This window comes from Sabethes cyaneus, chromosome 2, assembly GCF_943734655.1.
Source record: "Sabethes cyaneus chromosome 2, idSabCyanKW18_F2, whole genome shotgun sequence".
NCBI classification, from domain to species: Eukaryota; Metazoa; Arthropoda; class Insecta; order Diptera; family Culicidae; genus Sabethes; species Sabethes cyaneus.
In genome coordinates this window covers 113,642,968-113,667,548 of record NC_071354.1, presented here as the reverse complement: position 1 = coordinate 113,667,548, position 24,581 = coordinate 113,642,968, and the positions used below count along the sequence as shown (strand labels likewise).

The 24,581-nt window shown below is 38.3% G+C and overlaps 1 protein-coding gene across 1 annotated transcript in view; it reads right to left on the bottom strand.

The window, feature by feature from the left end:
• Positions 1–22,588, bottom strand: part of LOC128734787 (syntaxin-18) — a 76,779-nt gene extending 54,191 nt beyond the window's left edge. Inside the window, exons 1-2 of the mRNA XM_053829132.1 lie at positions 21,820–22,588; positions 21,644–21,763 (exon numbers count right to left, since the gene is read on the bottom strand). Coding sequence (XP_053685107.1) covers positions 21,644–21,763; positions 21,820–22,494 — 795 coding nt within the window. The 5' untranslated portion in view covers positions 22,495–22,588. The remainder of the gene's footprint in view (positions 1–21,643; positions 21,764–21,819) is intronic.
• Between the last annotated feature and the right edge of the window lie 1,993 nt (positions 22,589–24,581).

The following is a 24,581-nucleotide window of genomic DNA, read 5'->3' as shown; positions in this document are numbered from 1 at the left end:
TATTAACACAGACAAACAGACATAACACTCGTTTTCGATTTATCGTACCGATTAAATCGTCATTTCAAATTTGGGCTTAGTTGGGAATGTCTCCGTTTTGGTCAAAGTGGCGCTTTTTGACGAAAGAAGGGAAATTCCCCATAAAAAATACTTACTACTTCGAGGGATACCCATGTTGCTATTTGATATTTGGGAATGTCGATCATAGATGTGCAGGCTAAATGTGAGGTACGATATTTTTTGTTGATTTTTCTTCCAAGAGTTGTGTTTGTTTGTCTGTGATATCAAGGTTCGATAAGTTCAGATATTTGATATACCGCACTTTCCACTAAACTGGACTCAGCAGTTTGAAACTGCGATTGCACCTAACTGCGATCAAACTGCGACATACTGAAATTACTGTAGTCAGAGAGAGAAAGAGCAACAACTGCAATGTTGCTGTTTCGTTCCGACATATACATTGGCATTAGGGAAAATAATCCAGATTTAGCTGCCAGGAACAATAACATGAAAATTTTATACTTCGGACATTTCTTTTACTGATTCAATCATCATATTCATACTAAATTGTGTATTTTTCTCGTTATATTGATTATTTAAATGTGTATTCTGAACCCCAATTTCGCCACCCAGTTGCCAAATTTCGCCAGCCCCTGGACCCAAATTTCGCCACTTTAGAAAAATCTGATTTAAATAGATTAATAAGTTAAATTTATAAATAAATTCTCTATATTCTTAATAAATCCAGTTGTTAAATATATTTTGCTTCGTTTTCAAGTGATTGTTCATGAAACGTTTTTGAAAACCAATAAAAATACCAATAAAATCACAAATAAAACAAAAGCACAAAAATTGGAGAAATATGTTTACATATTGATTAAAATTCACTCATAAAGTAACTTAATTTTCTCTGCCTCCGGTAAATATATGCGAATCGAAGTTCCGGTCCAATACCAATTGTATCATATAGGCCATAGGAAGCTCTAAGCGAAGCGACGGCATTTTATTCAAGCCATTAAAAAGAATTCAAAATATTTTCTTCTGTATTAACCCTTCTAAGGTCTAAATCATTTACAGCATCGTAAAATCCACTAAAAAGCTCGTAAATTTTTTATCTTTCAATATTTTTTCACCAAATTTGGGGTGAAAAATCTTTTCTATTTTCATAATAGCTATAGATAATGGCCATATTTCTTATGGCCCCGGAGTTATTCCAGAGTTCCCTGGGGTACAGTGACATGGATAAAGTTGCCAAATATTTAAAATTTGGACATATCAGTTACGCGATTACGAGCCGTGGTGCGCGCCATCTGGATCCTGGAGGACAATATGAATCCGAAACCGGTTCCCATAAAGGGACATTTGTGCGTTAGTAAAGTATATCAAAAAACATCTGTATTCGGCAAAATAGCGGTTGGTGGTCATCTCATGGTGGTGTTGATTATATCCAAATCATAAAATTGTCGAGCAGTTTATCCAACTTTTTACGCGCTATAATGGCGGATGCTATTGCCCGTTTCTTTGGTAACAAAACGCGCTGCTCACTTTTTTGATAGCATGAAATCGTCGCAGAAAGAATCTGCTTGGCTGTATGTAAGTTATAAGTATACATTATGCTTATGTAGCACGTAAGTGTAGGAAAAATATGCTATTGATTTACTTGACAAAATAAACGATATTTGCCCTCGCGACGATTCTGGCGACGGTTTCGCCCGCGACAGTTATAATTCATCGCGTACGAAAGGGTCGGAAATTGACAATAGAAGAGAAGAAACTAGATTACATTTGCGGAATATAAAATCTAATATTATATGTGAAAGAGACGTCAATCATGCAAAGAAAATTATTAGTCGAAATCCTCTATTTGATCAAAATTTGATAATTCAGTAAGTAAGGCACGGAATGGAAAATCAAATTTCAGGGAAAAAATGTAAATGATCTAGTGATCTTCCAATATCATTAGTAAGCGAAACAACTTAAAGAACTAAACGTAGACCGAACTTCTTTAATGATTATGAGTTATAAAATGTCAATACAAATTAATTATAAGTTTCATTTATGAAAAGAGGGAGAGATTGTAGGATCGTAGTAAACTGTATAGCAGGGGGCCCCGTAGCCGCAAGGTTACCGAGTCTGCTTTGACAAGTGAGTGGTCGTGGGTTCGAATCTTAGTAGAATCAAGCCATTCGATGTCAAAGTGACTTTAGCATGGGTTTATTCTCAGGCCCCTCCAATTTACCCTTCCTTCGTGCTGAATTCTATATTTACCCACTGAAGCCTCCTGACAGTGCAAATGTCCCTCCTATAGTTAAGTGTACTGGTCAGAGGTACGAATGAGTCCTCGCCAGGGACGGCTGTAATATGCAGGGTGTCGACTCAAATCCAAAAATAAAATTCCCTGACTTTCCCTGATTTTCCCTGATGCTTCAAATATTTTTCCCTGACCCTCAAAACTCGAATATCTAGCTTATTTGGGTGATTTCTGGCTTAAGTTTTTAACCCTTTAGCATGGCTTATGCGAGCTGCTGAAAACTAAAGCTAGATTTCTTCATGTTTTCAGAACACATATCAAAGATTCTTAACCTATTTCTTACCAGCGTTTCGAAAACGCCCTCTTCTATTAGACTCGATAGAGAGGGACAGTTATGTTTAAGGTATCAACTTGAATCCAAAGAAACAAAGATTGAGAAATAATCTAATCGACCTGTTTTTGCACAAAGCTTAGATGTTACATACAAAAAAATTACAGCCGTGTAAACATAACAAATCTTGCTAATTTTCAGTCAGCTCAAACTAGTAACTTTGCCGCTGGAAGGTGGACACATGTCTGCGAGTTTTTAGTTAAACTAAAACAAAACTTTCCTGGAAATTCCAGCTTGTTATCTTTGCTGCAAAAAGCATGGGGTTAAGGAGATGATTCCCCAAAGATTTTTGGTACAAAAATGTGCGTTTTGCTGGGTTCGAGGTACGGCAAAACTTTAGCTAGATATATTATTAGAAAATGTCCAAATGGCAAATATTTTAACCCTCAATGGTGGACAGTTAACACTAAAGCTGTGTGTCATGATTTCGGATTGCAACTATCGAGGCTTGAAAGCAACATTGACTCGAAGGTAGTTCGGTGGCCGGCCGTTCGGTCCGATGACCGTATATGGGTGTTGAGAATTAAGGCAAATTCTTCAACTACAGCGTAATCAACGTATAGTCACCAACAAATCATAAATTCGATGGTACTAGGGACGAATTGAACCGCCCAGTTAGCTTCGAGGTATGATGCTGATCTAACAAGCCAGTTGTGTTCGAATCTCGGCAAGCCGGTTTTTGTTAGACAGAATCAGTAGGATCGTTGCACTGACTCCGTAATTTTCCTGCACTCTAACAGTCGGCTGGGAAGTCTGTCGATAAAGAAGGATAATGTCTAGTGACGGTTAATGCTCAAGACTTTGCTTTGCTTTGCTAGGGACGAATTCTATGACAGGTTCGAAAGGATTTATGGGGTGCGCACGACTTGAAAATTCAAGACTCTAGCTCCCAGATCGATCGTGTTTAACGGTCAAAACTTTTTGGAAGTCACAATATACAGTCTTTTCTTAGCAACTTTGACCACTATCTCGTCGTAAGATCCACGCAAGGTTATCGAAATCGGCGAAGGCTCGCACTGAGAGGATGTTGCATTTCAACATCTAGCGGTTTACGGCATATGACGTTGCAGTGGAGTACACCAGAAAGCTTGATCAACGAATCGCAGAACAGCAGGACGAAAGGGAATAAGACGTAAGTAGGCTGTGGAGGATCCGCCATGGCGCCAACAACTACGAGGGAAGTGATAGGCACGACGTGGGGAAGACAATCACCTTTATTCTGCGAGTCACGTGACTCAATACGACAATTGTCACTCGCCGTGACTCGCCACGGCGAGTCGAATTGAGTGCTGTCACCTAGGTGACAACCGTGTCAGCTAGGTAACAACCCCGTGTCACCTAAGTGACAACCCGTGTCACCTAGGCGACAATTGTCACCTCATTCGCGATGACTCCAAATTAGTTACGTCACTCGCCTCGCAGAATAAGGGTGAGTTTAACAGCTTGTTTGATGTCGAATGCCAGAAAATGACAGATGAGATGAACCAGGCCAAGAGTCGCATGCTCACTGCGGATCACGTCAGAACAGAGAAACAAGCTTTCTGCGTATTACGTAACCAGCTGAACCAGCCCCGAAGGTCGCCAACTCGCATAAACGTAAATTCTACAGAACGTTAATGCTCCCGGTAACCCTTAACGGACATGAATCATGGACACTGAAGGAAGATGATCAATGCTTGGGGCTTCTGAGTGTAAAATTCTGCAATTGGTGAAAACGCTGAAGATCGCGTGTAAATAATAGTCTGTATTTCGCTTTGTGCTCTTGATGTCTGCACCGTGAAGTGCGTGAGGCCTGCCATTGCCGATTTCGAGCACTACAGCGAGTGAAGTCTGACAATTGTACGGCGCAAAACAAATAAAAAATTTACGACAAACTAAAAGATAATCGAATCGCCACTAGACATGTAACAAGTTTTAATTCAATCGATCAATCTGCGTATATTTAACACGAAAATTGATTTGATTCCAAAGTTGATCAACAATATTGCCGGGTAAACAAAATTTCCCTGATTGAATTTCAAAATTCCCTGATATTCCCTGATTTCCCTGATCCAAAAATGAATTCCCTGATATTCCCTGATTTTCCAGGTTTTTCCAGGAAATCGACACCTTGGGATAGTGCTGGCAGCGAGGAATAAGTGGGTAAAGTAGATCAAGCTTTGAAGGAAGGGTAAAACCCAATACACACAAGCACGCATAAATTTAATAAGCATATCGCTCACTCAATAGCGATTATAGCAAAAAAAAATGCAGTGCAGGTCATACAGCAAACACCCGGGCGATATTACAATAGATCAACTATACTGGTCGCAGTAATGAGTCCACACATGAAAAAAAAACTGTATAGCAATACGTATCCTTCACTCCCTGTAACTAATACTGTTTATAAATAAAATTCCATTCCGATTGGGACCACAAAGCAGTAAAGATTGGTTTTTCTTTCTACAGAAGTGACAATTGAAAATCGAGAGCACGAAGGCCTAAAGCCATATGTTCGCGAAGAATCCGTGTACGAAGATGCAAATGACTCCAATGAGAGCAATTTCCTCGGTTATGACGATCACGAAGAAGAGGATCCATTTCTAAGAAGAAAAGATCGGCGTGGACGTGGATTGTTACCAAGAAGATACGACGATTTCATTGTTGGAAGGGTGTCTCACGAAGAAGAACCTTGTGACTATAAGCAAGCTATGTCTATTCCTGAATGGAAGAAAGCGATGTGTGAGGAGATGAAATTGCACGAGGTGAAACAAACGTGGGAACTTGTTATGTTGCCTGTCGGGAACAAGATTATCGATTCAAAGTGGATAAGTCAAACATAAGGCACGTATTGTAGCTCAAGGGTACATGCAAATTTTCGGGATTGATTATTTGGAAGTATTTGCTCCAGTTACTCGACAATCAACATTACGGGCGTTGTTAGCCGTCGCTGGGAAATGAAAGTTGTTACTTAAACAATACGACGTAAAAACGGCATACTTAAATGGAAAGAAAAAAACTTATCCAATTTAATTCTACTATGTATATTTATTCACGACAGATACGTATTTCGCCTACGACTTGCAACTTGTTCGAAAACAGACACTGAGGAAGCCTGCAAGTCGTAGGCGAAATACGTATCTGTCGTGAATAAAATATACAATGGTGCGTATACCCTAGCAGAATTAAATTGGATAAGTTTTCTTCTTTTTATTTAATTTTAGGTTTCGTATTCTACTAAGACGCTCCAAAAACTTCAGTCGATACTTAAATGGTACCATCGACGAAGAATTGTATATGCGACAGCCCCCTGGATTTGAAAAGAGGAAACAGGGCACTGTATGGAAACTACAAAAGAGCATATATGGCTGCAATCGGCCCCTTGTTGGAATAAGGCGCTGCATACAGTTTTGATGGAGCTTAATTTTGCCCAATGTGATTCCGGTCCTTGTTTCTATGTACGCAAACGGGAAGCTGTAATCTACCTGCTTATGTACGTAGATGATTTGCTGATGGGATGTACCAAAGAATTGGAGATGGACAAGATCTTTTATAATTTGCAAGAACGATTCGATATTACATCGCTTGGAATGGTACGACATTTCCTTGGTTTCGAGATAGATAAAATTGGCGAGCATTACACACTGCGGTTGACAACTTATATTGCAAGTTTAATCAGTAATTTCGAGATGCGAAATGCTCATTCTGCACGGACACCGATGGATCCTGGGTATATTACATTGAACGACGATAGCAAACTGTTCGCAGAGAGACTATGTGCCGAAGTTTGAAGGGAGCGCTGTTATACCTGGCAGTGAATGCAAGACAAGATCTGTCCGTTAGTGTCGGTTTACTTGGGAGGAAGGTGAGTGAGCCGAACTCTAGCGACTGGACGGCGGCTAAGAGAATCTTGCGGTATCTGAGTTTGACGAAAGATTACAAATTGACCTTTGATAAGAAAGATGGATGGAACCTGGTTGGCTATTCTGATTCGAACTGGGCTGGAGACAAACGCACCCGAAGATGAACAACAGGAATAGTGTTTTTCTATGGAAGCGGACCAATCTCTTGGATGAGTAAACGTCAAGATAGTGTTGCGTTATCTTCTTTTGAAACTGAGTATTGCTGTTGCAGTTGAAAACCGTAATAATCGACTCGCGACATTCGCTTTTATTCTTGTTCTGTGTGTCGCAACTACGTCGCACGTGGTGCGCTGTGATCGCACATTGATGCGCTATACAGCGCACCACGTGCGACGTAGTTGCGACACACAGAACAAGAATGAAACCGAATGTCGCGAGTCGATTATTACAGTTTTCAACTGCAATAGCAATACAATGCACTTACAACGGCTTGGCAGGAGGCAGTTTGGCTTCGACGCTTATTGCGAGATATAGGCGAACCACGGAACGATGCCACAGTTGTTCACGAAGACAACCAGGGATGTCTTTACTTTGCGAGGGCCGCACGTGTCAGCGGCCGTGTCAAACACATCGATACGAAGAGTTTCTACATTCGTGAACGGTGCGAGCGAGAAGAAGTGAAGTTGATGCTCTGTCCCTGAGGTGAAATGGCGGCCGATGCCCTTACGAAGCGTTTGGGGCTAAAGACTATCAGGACTATCAGTTTAGTTGTCGATAGTCAATCAGGAGGAGTGTTGGAAGAGATTGACTACCTTACTACTACATATATTTGCCATCAATATGTTACCTTAGGCTGTGAACCATTTTACGAAATGTCTAACTTTTTGGTTAAAATTTGACAGTTCGATGGTTTTTCACCTTCTATCAAAAATAACCCTGGTTGTTGTCGCAAGCAACGTTTACTTTGGCTAGAGATGGTCTTAGCCGGTGGTGGTATAGTGTTGCCAAAGTCTGTTTTCCGATTAAACTTTTCACGTCACTCGCCTCGCAGAATAGACCCCAAATCGGGAAAATGTTGATTCAGGATACTTCGGGAAAATAGTCCGTTCGGGGAGAAATAATTCAGGAAAATAGTCCGTTCCGTGAAATAGTCTGTTCGGGTAAATATTTTTCGGGGAAATAGTACACTCGAGCAAATTTCATTCGGGAAAATTGTTTTCGAGAAAACAATTTTCAGGAAAAAGTCGTACAACCGTAAAACCAACATTACCACAAATTTTCGCTTGCTCCCTAGCACGAATAGAGAACAAACTCGACTTGGAGATTGTGCTGTAGATAACATTCGTCGCTTTACGACCTTCGTGTTTATTTTCGTTTTTAGTGTTGTTTACTGTACCCTCGTACGTCCCACGTGATGCATCCGTCTTCTGAATCTAAACATCGTCCTTGCGAATGTAACGTTATCTCATACTCGTAAAAACCAATGCATTCTCCCAAGTATATTCGGGTGTCCAGTGCCTTCCGCCTTCGCAACTACTTCCAGAAACGGAACCTACAATGAGTTTCTCACCTCTAACTGTAGAGTTTCGTTCTAGTTCGCGAATTGTATGAGTGTTTGTAAGAGTCACTCTATTAAGTTGATGTGAATGTCTACATTTTTCTGCAGTAAACTCTTTCACCATGTAAGCATAACCCCTCTCGAATTCAGATGCGAATGCATACCACAATGCTTAATTCGGCGCTTCATTATCACCCTGCATTGGATTTGGAATACATGTATTTCGCTTTTGACATTACGTTGTAAGACCTGTATTTGCACTTCTTCCGTCGTTAAATTTTTGGAAGGTGGAATACAAGATGCTACATCTTATAATGAGTAACTCGTTAAGTTGTCTTCCGGATTCGGGTGCGTTTGATTCCGGATAATGTAAATAAGCATAAGTAAATTACCCCACGTGAAGGGTCTAATTATAGCCTTTCTCTTACGCTTGGGTTCGGGTTTTGAAATTTGAGCTGCAATCCTTTTCACTTCGTCAAAGTCAATGCACCTCCTTTTCTCACATTCTTATGGTTTAAATATTTCGGTTGGCGTTATAAAAATAACAAAGTTATGTTTATTACCTGCACTTGACTTTACCGCATGCGGCTTCCTAGAAATTTCCTCTTCAAAATTTTGCTTTATTGTTTGCTTGAGTTCAACGCCCAAATTTTCTTCTACTTTTGCGGTACCTCCCTCTTCACTCGGAGGATTTACGTCTAGGACGGTTAACTTAACAACGGGTCTTTTTAATATTCCTGTCGTCGTTCTCATTGCGGCCGAGCGAACCTTTTGTTCTTAACCCGGATGTACTTCTATTATCATTCTCTTTTGCCACTTTGCTTTATGATGATCATCGGCTATCATTACGATGTCACCAACACGTATACAGGGATACCTCGATATAAAACAGCCTCGTTATAAAACAACCTCGATATAAGACAATTCGATATAAGACAATTTTCACCACAGGGGTGAGGGGTCTCAAACCATCATTAAAAAAATCATGCCTCCGAAATCACCCACTTGCCAAATATGGTTCCATTTGATTAATTAGTTTTCGAGTTATGAGGAAATTTGTATTTCATTTGTATGGGAGCCCCGCCCCCCTAAAAAGTTAAGGGGTCCTAATTCATCATAGAAAAAGTTCATGCCTTCAAAAACACCCACATGCCAAATATGGTTCCATTTGATGATGATGATGATGATGATGATGGTCCCACCTCATACCCCTACAACGGTTTGAGCGGGACGATTTATCTAATTAAGATATTTATGATATAACAATGTAGCCAGGTGATAAAAACAAATAGCGAACTGGCTTCTAATACAGACATATCAAACTTTCAAGTGAATATCAAAATTTCAAAAAATGTCCAAGGCTAGTCCAAAACGTTTCCAACCCGAAAATTATCTGGACTTGATTAGGAATCGAACCTAATATTTTGAGCTACAGCTAGTCAGAATTGGTTCTAGATAACGATCTAGAACTACGAGGGAGATTCCTGCAGTCTTTTGGTACTCGGTACCGCCATGAGCGATGGTATACGAGTTCCAAAGTCCACAAGCGAACCCAAGCCTGTCCAGCTGCTGCTCCGAACCCTTTGTTCAGGACTTTAACCTGATCATTCAATTTCAAGATTATCAATGTCCGTTCTTGCGCGCGTGGCTCAAACATGTGTAGTCTTCTCTGTACTTTTTTAAATTAATAATAATAACAATTTTAAATCCATCATCATCAGTGAACATGATAACTTAATATATCCAAAAAATATACAAAAATTAAAAAAATATACAATCTTCTTGAATCAATACAAAAAAAAATCAAATTACGTCTATAAAGTAGCTTTTATGTGTAAAATGCATAGCCTTTTGAATTCTGCCATTGTTGCTGCACGTTTTATTTGTCGCGGCATCGAATTAAAAAAGTTAATTCCTTTGTACAACAGAGAGTTCTGTGATCTTCCAAACAAAAAATGTGGTGTTCACGCATCTTCCGCGTTTCTAGTGTTGTACGTATGCAAATCACTTCCCCTTTCAATTCGATCACACAAATATCGAGGCAGCATTCTATTAAGAATTTTATAAAGAAACACCATTGTCAAAAAATAAACTCTTTGCTTCACAGAAAGCCATTGCAATGCGTCCAGCATAATATGTGAGGAAGTGTATCTATTACATCTTAAAATTAATCGCATAACTTTATTTTGTAAGCGCTGCAACTTCAATAATTGTGTTTCGTTTGCAAGGAACAAGATGGATGAACAAAAATCTATATGCGGTGAAATGATTGACTTATATAAAAGAAGTCTACTAATTGTCAATTCATTTTTTAAGCGGCACAAAACACCGTACTTTTTCGCCATTTTCTTGATGACATTATCGATGTGAGACTTAAAATTTAACTTGTCATCAATGATTACTCCAAGATACTTTAGTTCATTTACGCGATCAATTGCCTCACCATCAATTACAACGTTTACGTCTGGTCTGGAGTTGGCTGAAATAATCATATATTTTGTCTTGGTAATGTTGAGTTTAAGCTGTTTAAACTTTAACCAATCCGAAAGATAATGTAAATCTTGGTTCAGAAGTGTTACAATTTAATTGGGATCCTTAGCCGCAATGAATAGAACAGTGTCGTCAGCAAATAAATTCATGTCGCAGAACTGTAAAACTCGTTTCATGTCATTTATATAAATTACTAGCTGACCCGACAAACTTCGTATTGCCACAAATTAACCTGTGTTGTACATAAATCATGAATCTTGGATGATCTTTGCACAATCTCGAGTTTTGCAAACCCCCCAGTGGGCGGCGCTTCCGACGGCGGGTCACCGGCAACACTCGCGACCGTCTCGTCCTGAATGATCTAGTGTTACTATAGATAGTTTTTGTGATCTTGTATTGACTAATGTTTTATGGAAGAGTCTCGAATTTCTCGAGTTCGATTAGTTTTTGAGTTTCGCAAAAATTTCTGTTTTATTTGTATGAGAGTCCATATCCCCCTACCACAGGGGTGAGAGGTCTCTAACTATCGTAAAATGAATTCAAGACTCCAAAATCTCCCACATGCCAAATTTGGTTCCATTTGCTTGATTAGTTCTCAAGTTATAAGGAAATTTGAATTTCATTTGTATGGGAGCTCCCCTCTTAAAAGGGGAAGGGGTTGTAATTCACCATAGAAAAAATTTCTGCCATCTAAAACTCCCACATGCCAAATTTGGTTCCATTTGATTGATTAGTTCTCGAGATAAGAGGAAATTTGCATTTCATTTGTATGGAAGACCACCCTCTTAAAGGGGAGATGGGCTATAACTCGCTTTCTAAAGAAGAGAGGGGTCTCAATTCACCATAGAAAAAATTCTTGCGTCCAAAACCACTTACATGTCAAATTTGGTTCCATTTGCTTGATTAGTTCTAGAGTTATGAGGAAATTTGTATTTCGTTTGTATGAGAGCCCCCCCTCTTAAAAAGGTAAGGGGTCCTAATTCATCATAGAAAAAATGGTTGCTTCCAGAAACACCCACATGCCAAATATGGTTCCATTTGCTTGATTAGTTCTCGAATTATGAGGAAATTTGTATTTTAATTGTGTAGAAGCACCCCCTCTTAAAGTTGGGAGGGGTCCTAATTCACCATAGAAAATATTTTTGCTTCCAGAAACCTCCACATGCCAAATTTGGTTCTATTTGCTTGATTAGTTCTCGAGTTATGAGAAAATTTGAATTTCATTTGTATAGGAGCCCCCCCTCCTAAAGTGGGTAGGGGTCCCAATTCATCATAGAAAAAAATTTTGTCTCCAAAAACACCCACGTGCCAAATTTTGTTCCATTTGCTTGATTAGTTCTCGAGTTATGAGGAAATTTGTATTTCGTTTGTATAGGAGCCCCCCCTCTTAAAGTTGGGAGGGGTCCTAATTCACCATAGAAAATATTCTTGCCCTCGAAAACTTTCACATGCCAAATTTGGTTTCATTTGCTTGATTAGCTCTCGAGTTATGAGGAAATTTGTATTTCATTTGTATAGGAGCCCCCCTCCTAAAGTGAGGAGGGGTCCCAGTTCATCATAGAAAAAATTTTTGTCTCCAAAAACACCCACGTGTCAAATTTGGTTCCATTTGCTTGATTAGTTCTCGAGTTATGAGGAAAATTGTGTTTCTTTGGTACAGGAGCCCCCCCTCTTAAAGTGGGGAGGGGTCCTAATTTACTATAGAAAATATTCTTGCCCTCGAAAACCTTCACATGCCAAATTTGGTTCCATTTGCTTGATTAGTTCTCGAGTTATGAGGAAATTTGAACGGAAGCCCCCCCTTTTAAAGAGGAGAGGAGTTATAATTCCCCTTATAAAGAGGGGAGGGGTCTCAATTTACTATAGAATAAATTCTTGTCACCGGAAACACCCACATGCCAAATTTTGTTCTATTTGCTTGATTAGTTGTCGAGTTATGCAGAAATTTGTGTTTCATTTGTATGGGAGCCCCCCCCTCTTAGTGGGGGGAGGGGTTTCTAACCATCACTAAAACCTTTCCTGGCCCCAAAAAACCTCTACATGCATATTTTCATGCCGATTGGTTCAGTAGTTTTCGATTCTATAAGGAACATACGGACAGACAGACAGACAGACAGACAGAAATCCTTCTTTATAGGTATAGATGAACAAAAGCGGCCCTAATACACTCCCTTGCGGTACACCAAGTGTATTAGCTATGGACTCAGAATTAAAATTATCAAAGCGAGTCTTTTGAGTTCTATCACATAAATAGCTTTCAAACCATTTATATGCTAGCCCTCCAATACCAAATCGCTTCAAGGTTTGTAACAATAAGGGCCTGGAGATTGTCTCAAACGCGCGTTTTAGATCCAAAAATACAGCAAGAATAGTTTCTTTAGCTTCGATTTTTTCTTTCCATTTTGCTAGTACCAGATTTAATGCAGTTTGGCAAGAGTGTCCCTCTCGATACCCTGATTGCTCTGGAATTAACAAATGATGACTGTTTAAATAATTCATTAGCTGGCCTTTGACAACAAGTTCTAGGATTTTCTCTAATGTGTGCAATATGTTAATAGGACGGTACTCTTCGGCTTTATCCGTTCCATTAACTTTGGGAATAGGAATCACAAGCGATTCTTTCCAAACTTTAGGCACGTGCCCAGTTTGCAACGATTCATTAATAAGATCCAGCAAGTCGCGTCCGATGACATGAAAGCAATCCTGTATTACTTTTGCGTTGACATTGTCGATACCAGCCGATTTCTCTAAAGAAAAACAAACATCTTTCAACTCTGCAAAAGTAATAGGGCAAAATCCATCAAATCTGATATTAGAAATCGGCTGTATTATTTCGTGAGGTTCACTGACCAAATCAATACTTTGATTGATCAGCTGAACACTATCAACGAAATAACTGTTAAATTTATTCGCTATTACTCGACTCGATTGTTCTTCAGTGCCATTGAAAGTTATGGAGCGCGGGGAGTTATCTTTACATTTTATTAACTGTTTTAAAATTTTCCATAACTCTTTGCTGTTGTTTTGATGGTGATTAATCTTCCGTTGTATATAATCACATCGAGCCTTTTTCAAGGCTCGTGAATATACGTTACGCGCGGCTGTGTATCTACTCCAATCATCACTACTATTATTTCTACGAAACTTTTTATCTCTTTTCCGTTTCAAACGTGTCGGATCTAAAGAGTACCAGTTGTTCGTATTATGTAGTTCCACATATTTTTCAATAACAAGCTTATTGGTACACTCTTTCAGCGTGTTGGTAAGAACAGCTGCCTTGTGGTCCACATCACCAGTTATTGGAAGAAAATCCAAGCTTCTCGAAACAAGCTGAGACACTGCCTGCTTCGAATATCTATTCCAGCACTTTATCTTTACTTTATCATCACGGGTTTGATCATTCTTGATCAAAATAAAAATTGTCTCATGATCTGAAATTTTGTAATCGGCCTCTGTAACAGAATGTACCATGTCAAAGTTCGAAAACACGTGATCAATTAACGTTCGACTGTGTCTGGAAATTCTTGTAAATTGGCAAACTGTTTGTCTAAAGTTGTAAAAATCTGCTAGCTGCTTTAATTGATTCGAATTTTGCCCACTAAGCCAATCAATATTAAAATCACCAGCAATAATATTTAGTTTATTTAAGTCTATAAAATTATCCCACCAGTTGTCTAAAATTTCTAAAAAGCGCTGGTCACTCGAGCTAGGGGAATGATATATTATTCCATAATTTCCAATCGTCATGCCTCTTTCAACTGAAATCCCTAGAAACCAATTATTCTCAACAGATTCGTTTGTACGAATGTTGAATTTAATTGATTCCCTGGCGTAAATAGCAACACCACCAGTATGCCTGGAATGCGAAAGGCGAAAAGCAACTTTATAACCCGGTATACTATATTGGTTAAAGGCATCAGCGTCCACTATATGAGTTTCAGCTAGTGCTACCAACATTGGACGTTGGTTGCTACCAACATTGGACAAGATGTCGCAAAGCAACATAATTTGTAGATAAACCAGCAATATTCAGATAGACTATTTCTAATTTCCCATCGCATTGCAATTCGTTTTGTTGCTATTTACTTGACAATATGTTCATACAATCTCCGATAAACCGGACACTGTGAGCTAGATGCTGGATGTTTTACGTCCAAATTCATATTAAGTTCTTTATTTGATTTTATACAATTGACGCAATTAAATTCAGTTGAAGAGCAATCGGATGTTTTATGATTTCCACTACACTTAGAGCATGTTTCAGTATTAACACACTCCGTGCTTTTGTGGCCAAATTCTCCACATTTAAAGCAACGCAAAACATTAACGGCCTCTTTAACAGGACACTTATCCCACCCGATGCCTACTTTACCAGCATTCATCAAGCTTTTATAAGTGTCTTTGTCAACTTCAATTACTACATTATATTTGTTATGTTTGAAGCGTGGATTTTCATATTGCGCAATTATTTTTACTTCATTAATGCCGATGTTCTCGTTTTGACTCTTAAGCAAGTCAATGAAAACATCAGGGAAATACTGATCACTCATTCCTACAATTTTAACCTTCGGTTTAGCAATTGTAGGAACAACAGCGTTAAACTGTCCACCCAGATTGCTTTGAATGTTTTATGATTTCCACTACACTTAGAGCATGTTTCAGTATTAACACACTCCGTGCTTTTGTGGCCAAATTCTCCACATTTAAAGCAACGCAAAACATTAACGGCCTCTTTAACAGGACACTTATCCCACCCGATGCCTACTTTACCAGCATTCATCAAGCTTTTATAAGTGTCTTTGTCAACTTCAATTACTACATTATATTTGTTATGTTTGAAGCGTGGATTTTCATATTGCGCAATTATTTTTACTTCATTAATGCCGATGTTCTCGTTTTGACTCTTAAGCAAGTCAATGAAAACATCAGGGAAATACTGATCACTCATTCCTACAATTTTAACCTTCGGTTTAGCAATTGTAGGAACAACAGCGTTAAACTGTCCACCCAGATTGCTTTGAATGTCATTTTTCACGACCCTATTGCACACTCAGCAATAATCGAACCATTTTTCCCGTTTCTAAAGTTACTAATTTTGTGTTTTTTTGTTCTAATGTTCTTTTTAAAAAAGATCTAGTATCTTCGTTAGATTGAGAAGACTCAACCGGTTTAATTACAATGACTGGTCGAGCCTTACGCTTCTCTTTTTGCTGGACTTTATTTACCGTATTCCCGGATGAACTCGCTAACACACTCGCGTAAGTTTTATTATTACTAGAAAAACCTCGTCATCAGATCTATAATTGTCAACAATCGGCTTATCACGAATAACTAAAATTTTCTTACTGGGATTTGAGTCCGATTCAGAGTGAACCGTTCGCTCATTTCGCGTTCTTTTCCTACTCATTGCGGCTACACTAATATCCCGACTCATGTTATCAATAATAGTTTTTTTGAAATCATCCAGCTTTTTGGCAACACTGGCTTCAATGTTTACCATACTCTCACGAAGAGATTCACTGATAGATTTCAAAATACTATCGATACCATTAGAAATTGCACTATTTATCTGGCTTTCAATTTCGCTTTGGCTGTGTGCAAGCGACTGAGAGACAGATGATAATTTACCTATCATCTCAGTCAGCTCACTACAGACAGCGTCATTTTTGCCACCGTTATCTTGGGCTGATAAACATGATGCACACTTAAAGACTATAGTTACTATATATAGAGTAGGGCGGGGCATAAGTGCGATGTTTGAAGTTGTCATCAATTTTCGCGAGATATAAAGAAGAACAACAACAAAATATATTTTACAGTGATGCAGCAACTCAATGTCTTTACATTCAACTATAAATCATCTGGAATAATAGTGTTATTGAAAATAAATTCTTCATTCTTCTGAACAAGTGCTGATTCGCACTTTTACCCCACTAGCGGGGTAAAAGATCGATTACCGCGGGGCAAAAGTGCGAAGCTCGAATCCATGTAATTAGCACAGCAGTAGCTAACAAAACAATATTATCGTCAATCTGCGGTATGTTTCGGTAAGGAATATTCTCAATTTACATCTTTCCTATTTCTCGCTGGTGTATTGCAGCCTCCGACAGATCGAAACTTTACCAAACGTTTGTTTTATGTTTCATCAGCGGAAAAACATTGTTTTCCTTCGACCAACATCTGTAGAACACAGTTTTCTGCAGATCTTCCATTTCTAGTATCTGTAATATAGTGCCAAAAGCTGTATATAAGCTATACATTTTTGCCCCGTCCGTGAGTCGCACCTTTACTCCGCTAGGCGCTTGGCGGGGTTTGATTAAATTATGGAAAAGCGAAACTGTTATTTTCTTGATTCAAATAGAATTTCGTTCCGAAACAAAAATATTTTTAGGTTGTTATAAAAATTTCGTTTGAAACAAACGAATTTTTTCGCTCCGTGATAGAACTAAAACTCCTTTCCCCGAACAACCCCGTTGAAAATCGCGGCTATAACGCTGACGGACGAGCAGCGTCGCCCGCAGTACCTTACAAGTCGCAAGGACTTGCATAGTGTCGTCGTCCCGTCAGTAAAATGAGTTAGATTCTCGATTCATGAATCGAACTTTTACCCCGTCAATAAATCGAACTTTTGCCCCGCTAGGCGCTTGACGGGGTTTGATTAAATTATGGAAAAGCAACATATATTTTGTAAATTCTTCTCACCGCAATTTCAAGAGAGATATCTGAGTGATGTAAAACGCTGTTACAATTTGTGAATAAGTAATATCCTCCTGTTGATATCGTATTTGCCGTACAACGAAATATTACATCAAAACCGTTCTAAAATAACTTTTACCCATAACTCAGCAACTATGATTCGTAAACAACAAATGTTTATGATGGATTTAAGCTGTCAAAGTACTCACCCATCCATGCCAATGTAGTCAATTTACTCGGAATCCGCACTGATAAATCATTGAATCGCACTTTTACCCGCATCGTACTTTTACCCCTCCTTACTCTATAGTTCGGCGGATAGAAAATCGGGAGCCAAATAAACGTCAAAAGCGGAGCCAAAAGCTTTTCAAAATCCAAAATGCAGGAGTAATGTTAAAAAAACACACTTTATTTTCATAGAACAAGTCATTTTCAACACCCGCCAGTGATTATTTTTCGTAAAAACCTGCACATTTCACCATAATTTCAAATTTAATTTCATAAATCAGGGATGCCAATTCGCCTGGTTTTCTATCCGCCGAACTATATATATAGTAACTATATTAAAGACAACATTTTCATTATCATTTACGATTTTCGCAGCTATTTTTGTTAGGGGCGTACAAACTCTGCAAAATACAGATTTGCATTTACCTACGCAAACAACTGGATCGTCGCTGGCCCGAATTACATTACCACATGCTGCACAATCCATCCCGACTTGCATACACACGCACGCCGGCTGGACTCGTCCAGCAGCAACGGCAGACACTCAAGGCAGTGAACAATGCAAAAAACACAACAATGAAATTTCAAGCAGCCGCCGGTCGTAGCGTCTACTTTCATAGGCACTATGTACGGCGCTGGTTTAGAATTAAACCGTTGATAAACAGAATAAATCAAAAGTATGCAAAGAAACTTTTACTTATCTGTCAATATCACTAAAATTGCCGTCAGATCACTGCAACAGATCACTAATAGCACTTGTTTTCACACAATAAATCTACTTTTAAACTAGACACAAATGATACACAAGCTACCATGTTCACCGTATCATCAATATCAATTAATTCTCGAGTTATGAGGAAATTTGTATTTCATTTGTATAGGAGCCCCCTCCTAAAGTAGGAAGAGGTTTCAATTCACCAAAGAAAAAATTCTTGCCTTCAAAACACCCACATGTCAAATTTTGTTCCATTTGCTTGATTAGTTCTCGAGTTATGAGGAAAGGGTCTAGCCGGTTTTCCATACAAAAAATGCCCCCGAACCTAATTAAATTATGCAATGATTCAAACAAAGTACTTGACCTGAGGAACATTTTGGCAAATTTTCAGATCATTAGACGCCATCTTGAATCAGTAATGGCGGCTAAAGTGAATTTCATTTTTTGCAGTTTACTCCGAAACCAATTATAAAAATTTGAAAAAAATCACAGATGTTATACTCACTGCAGGACACATTTCCATTGTTTTTTGGAAATTTTCCGATGCGAATATCACAGTAAAAAAAATCGAAAAAGTTTTCAAGAGCATTTTTTTCAGTGTACCAAAGATGGCGCCGCTTATTTTTTTCTATCAAGAAATTGTTCAATCAAATGTATAAATAATAGGTATTTCTTTAGATTTTTAGAAAATGTGGATGGGGGTCAAATTTTCTTTTGAAAAGTTCAATATTAAAATTGCTCTTATATGTAGTTCAGGAATACGTCATTAGGTTACTAAACCAACACACTGTTTACACTATTGGTAATTTATGATGGCTGGCAGTGCTTTTGAAATAAGAATTGTGTTTGTATTTGAAATTTCATGTAATTTTTACAATTTCACAGTAAAAAGAAATTGAAAAAATTACAAAAATATTAATGAACATTTCTTTTAGTGTTTCAAACATGGCACCGCAGATTTTTTCATCAATAGGATACGAAATCGATTGTGAGAATTATATACTTTTCGATTTTTATTGTAAAATAAATAATAACTGGAAAGGAAAACTAGGATTTTAGTCAATACATACTGTCTTTTGCATCAGTAATTCGACAGCAAGCTACTGCCGAAAATATACAATCATATTTTTGTCCCTAAAAAGCAAAACTCTGGCTTTAAGTGTCTTTAAGATTTGACCCTTTTTTATCGACAGACTTCGAAGCCAGTTATTAGAGCACAGGACTATTACGGGGCTAGTGCAATGATCCCACTGACTCTAGCAGCACTGCCCAGCCGAGATTCGAACATACGACGACTGGCTTGTTAGACTCGTGTCGTACCTGAAAACTAACTGGGCGGGTACTGTTGAACCAAAAATCAACTCGCACTACATTCAAATGGTTATTAGAGCATTAAGAAACATTGCGAATTTGCAAATGGACACTGATATACTACAGTACTCACATGCTCGCTAAAAGTTTAGTATATATAATTTTTCCACGGAAACTGAATCAGAAGCTCCTTTGATATCCAAGAATACGGATGCCATTTCCTCTTTACGAGCAAAAGCGAGTTGTATTTCTGTAGAAAGCAACGCTAAGCAATCATTCGTTCCTTTACCTTTGCGAAAGTCAAATAGAGTATTTGAAAGCAAGCCGTCCGTTTCAATCTATTTGTCTAAACGATATAAGATCATTTTCTCCATCAATTTCTGGATACATTGGCATTGCAATCGGCCTGTACGAATTGGGGTTGGAGGCAAGTTTTCCTGGTTTCCGAATGGCAATAACTTTCACCTGTCTCCAGTCATGCGGAACAATATTTAGCTCAAGAAACCTATTGAACAGGTTCAATAGACGCCTTTTGGCAGGGTCAGGTAGATTTCCCAACAATTTGAATGTAATTCCGTCTAACCCTGGAGCATTATTGTTGCACGAAAGAAGAGCAATTGAAAATTCTGACACTGAAAACGGCGGTTCGTTTGTAATCAACGGGGACGCGTCGCGAAAAGATCTCTGTGCCGGTACAGAGTCCGGACAGACTTTCTTGGCAAAATCGAGGATCCATCGATTCGAATATTCCGCGCTTTCGTTTGTAACGTTACGATTCCGCATGCGTCTATTTCTTCGTCAATAACGCGTTCAATATCCGGTGACCATCGATAATAGGTTATCGTTTTCGGATTGGCACCATGTATCAATTTGATATCATGTGTTATGAGGTGCGTTCTCCCTAAATGTCTTTCGGTAGTGGCGGGTAGGGTTTTCACAGCTTCGAACAGCAACTGTTTTTCAACCGGAGTGAGTCATGATGGTTTGAGATCCCTCGCCCCGGGGGGCTCCCGTACAAATAAAGCACAAATTTCTGGATAACTCGAGAACTAATCAAGCAAATGGAACCATATTCGGCATATGGGAGTTTTTGGAGGCAGCATTTTTTCCCATACTCCCATACAAAGAAACACTCATTTCTCATAAATCGAGAGCTAATCAAGCAAACAGAGCCAAATTTGGCGCGTGAGGGGTATATGAAGGCAGAAGTTTTTTCTATGATAGTTTGAGACAAGGTTAATCAAGGGAGGTATTTTAACTCACCTTGGTTTGAGACTTCTCTGGAAGGGAGAGCTCTTATACAAATAAACAGAAATTTTGGCATAACTTAAAAACTAATCAAACTCGAGAAATTTTAGACTTCTTCATAAAACATTAGTCTATAATAAGACCACCAAAGCCCCCAGAAGAAATCGCCGCTATATAGGTTTAATTGTTTTCCTAGGTCTACTGACGTCTGTTACTTTCCTTCGGTTGGGTCCGAACGAGTAAGGTTCCGCGAAACATTATATTCTGCGTTATGGTCAACTGAGAATTGGTTTTTCGCTAAATGTTATACATCAGCTATCAGCTTTATATTATCTGTCGTAGCAATGAGGGGAGTTGCTTTCTACTTTACTGTGAGCAATTATTGAAAATTTGTAGATTAAACTGCCAATAGTTTCTATTTACGTAACTGCCAAAAAGAATCAGCGAAGGTTGAACTCCTCGGAAACTTGTAAAACTCGAGTGCGTGACAAAGGGCATCCGAGATTTTAATTTATGTACAGAACAGTTATATTTTTTTCAATACAAAGTATGCCGGGTCAGCCAGTTAAAGAGAAATAAATCGTCATTGATTCTGTAAATTACAAAAGCAGCTTTATTGTTTGAAACAAAAGTTCTCTTCATGAAAATATATTCTCGTTCAGATTTGCGAGAATGCAGTGAATACATTTCTAAAAACAAAGATCCTGTTTTTGGCCAGAAAACTACTTTTGAAATGGGGCTTTCCGACGAAAAGTTAATGACTGCTCATTTCCCCTTAAGATAAATAAGGATACACTTTACACGAAATACTCAAAATTAAAATTTATGTAAACGTCTTATTTTTGTGACCATTCACTGTACCAAGTTTACTACTCATCCTATACCTATATCTCATATATATGCATATTCATACCTTTTCGGTGAAAACCTGCTGCAAATGTGTAATATCTGAAACATTTCGCTCAATTTGTTCAACCTCTTCAGATAAACCTTTCAATTCGCTATATAGTTGTACATTTTCCGATTCAAACAACTGCAAATAAGCAATTTAGTAAAATTCGTGCAAATCATCCATGCATATGACGCCACCTGAATATCCTCTGGACTAAGTTCTTCATCCTCATCAAACACCACACTGTTAAAAAGTTCAGTATTATGCACGTTCAACTGCAACTTGTTTTCCTGCCTATTAACGTCCTGCACAGTTTCATACAAACTGTTTTTAGGAACTGAGAGTGCTTCTTCCCTACCACTTGTTGGATTCGGCAAAACCGTAAATTTATGACCTGAATTTAATTTTAATAGATTATACATCTCAAGCTCACGTTGAATACGAAAACGTCGTTGCTCATTTGCAATTTGATGAACCGCGTTCATGTACCTTGTTAGGGTTTCAATGATCAAATCCATTAACTCAGCCGTTTGTTTACTACACCTTGCGTTACAACAATTAGCTCTAAAATCAATTAACCTCGCCATACACATTTGAATTATGTTTTCTGACTCTCGATCAATAATATCACGTTCATCATCCGTCATATGAGTCGAATTTTTAAGATGGTGAGCAAATTGCATATAGGCTGCACGATTTTCCAATAATAAATTTTTTAACTGAGTGATTTGAAAGCGGATTTGTTTAGCTTGTTGTATAAAATCCATGTTGGGTCTTCTTTTAAGGATCCTTGATTTATCCCATAGTGGAAAAGTATCAGATTTTAAGCGAACAGTTTTAACAGATGCTCTAAACAAGAGTGTTATATCCATTATATGAAGCTCAAATGCTTTTTTCAATTTACTTGTGTAAATAATATCCAAAACGTTTTGATTATTTATATGCAACGCATGCAACGATGCAAATGCAACCGAAACTAAAAGGGCTACTAAAAGCACTAAAAGTTATATTGGCCTTGCCAGCGTTGCTGATATTGTTCAGGGTTTTGCGTGAGAAAAAAAGAAAGGGAAGTATTTTTGCTTTTGTCAACACTCACGCGTTGACAGTTCGGCACGAGATTTTCTGTAAGTGCGAGCAGCCTACGAAATCTCTTTCAACGCTGGCAAGGCCAATAGAGTATTTTACGTGACGTTTAATACCATATGTTTTTTGTTTGTTTATGATCTTGACACTTACCTGGTAGAGTGACTATATACAGAGTGGCGCCAAGTCATCCCAAATGTATGCAATCACGGGAATGACACTTCCAATTCGCGTTGACGGCATTAAACAATCTCTTGCACACTCATAGAAATTCCCGTATGTACGTGTGGGTGAAAATCTGCCAAAATGTTTCGGTCTCTTGCGCTCTTCCAGAAATTTCTATTCCGCTTCACCCCTACAGTAAACTTTTGGAGGTGGCAGCAGCTTACGTTCGTCAACGCGAATACCAGCCTGTGCAAAAAAAAACGTAGCCAACATAGAGCGGGCCCAAGCTGACAGCTTCATACATGGGCTCAAGCTGACAACCGAGTCGGATGTGTAAATTGTTAAATTTTGTTAGTTTTAGTTTGATTTTAGCCAAGGTTTTAGCATCACATAGCCAATGCCAGGCAGGCAATTAATGCGAAATACATGAAACTGTGAAAATGGTTAGTTAAATTCGTTTCGTGAAATCGCTTTGCGTTTGCCGCCTTTTTCATGTGAGCAATGAAAATGTGACGTCATATCAGCCCCCTGTATGCAATGCGGTTTATCCAGCGGGGTGCTATCCTTATCTTAACGAACGGTGTTTGACAGTCGACTTAACGAAGGGCGCTATTTGCAGGAAATGCAGGAAATAGCGCCCGTCTGACAGATAAATTTGCTGCCAACCTTGTCGAGATGTGCTGAGGATGTTGGCAACAAAAACATGGCATCCATCGCAAGCCCCTGGGTTTATCCTAGGTTTTTCTTTCTCTTTCCTGCATACGCGTTGGATAGGTTGTCTGCAAAGTAAATTGATATATACCAGGTATGTGACCATCGAGGATTGCATTAGTGTGTGTAGAAAGAAGAAGAAATAGTTCTGAAATATGGTGGAACTTGCATGAAAATTAAAACTAAATTAATTGTAATTAATGAATGCAGCTATATTATTCTAGAGAAATATTTGAAAATTTACAATGAAATGTAAGGAATATATTTTTAAGTCATTTGCACTTGTAGCCTTCTTTATTATGCGTAAAAAATTTGAGAACATGGGTGACTAACTATTTCGATGTGCAATTGAAAAATGAATTAATGTTTCTAATACTTCACGATCAATACGGTATACGGTTGCTTAAATTAAAACACGTTCCATCCAACATTTTGCTTGCATGATGCTCTTGAATATCTGCCTTTGATGTCTTCTTTTAAAAAATAGTTTTATTCGAATAGATGCTTGTGCTACTGCTTGAAAATCCTTAAGTTGAAGTCACTGTTCCAAGATGATACCTTTTTATCATAAATTTACCCGTCTCAACACTACGTAGAAAAACCATAAAAAGTAATCTTAGATTGCTACAAAACGGTCTTAGAAGATAATTAACACTTTAAAAGCTTACCAGAAATCAGACGAAAAATATCGCGGGCGGATAACAATGTTGCTCATGCTGCTTATTGAACAATCATGTCCGAGCGTTTAAAAAAAAATCTTTTTTGTTTTACTACTTGTAGGAAACCGATATAACGACATTTCTTTGAGACATCTTGATACCGTTTTGACGAAAAAATTTCCGCTTGCAATTTGGAATGTTGAATTTCATTGTATTCATGAAAATACATACTAGAAATAATGTTCTAAGCATAAACATAAAAACTGAGAAAAAAATAGACAAATCTTGCATATCCAACGATTTTTTTAAAAAAATTAACTAATTTTCCATACAAAATGCTC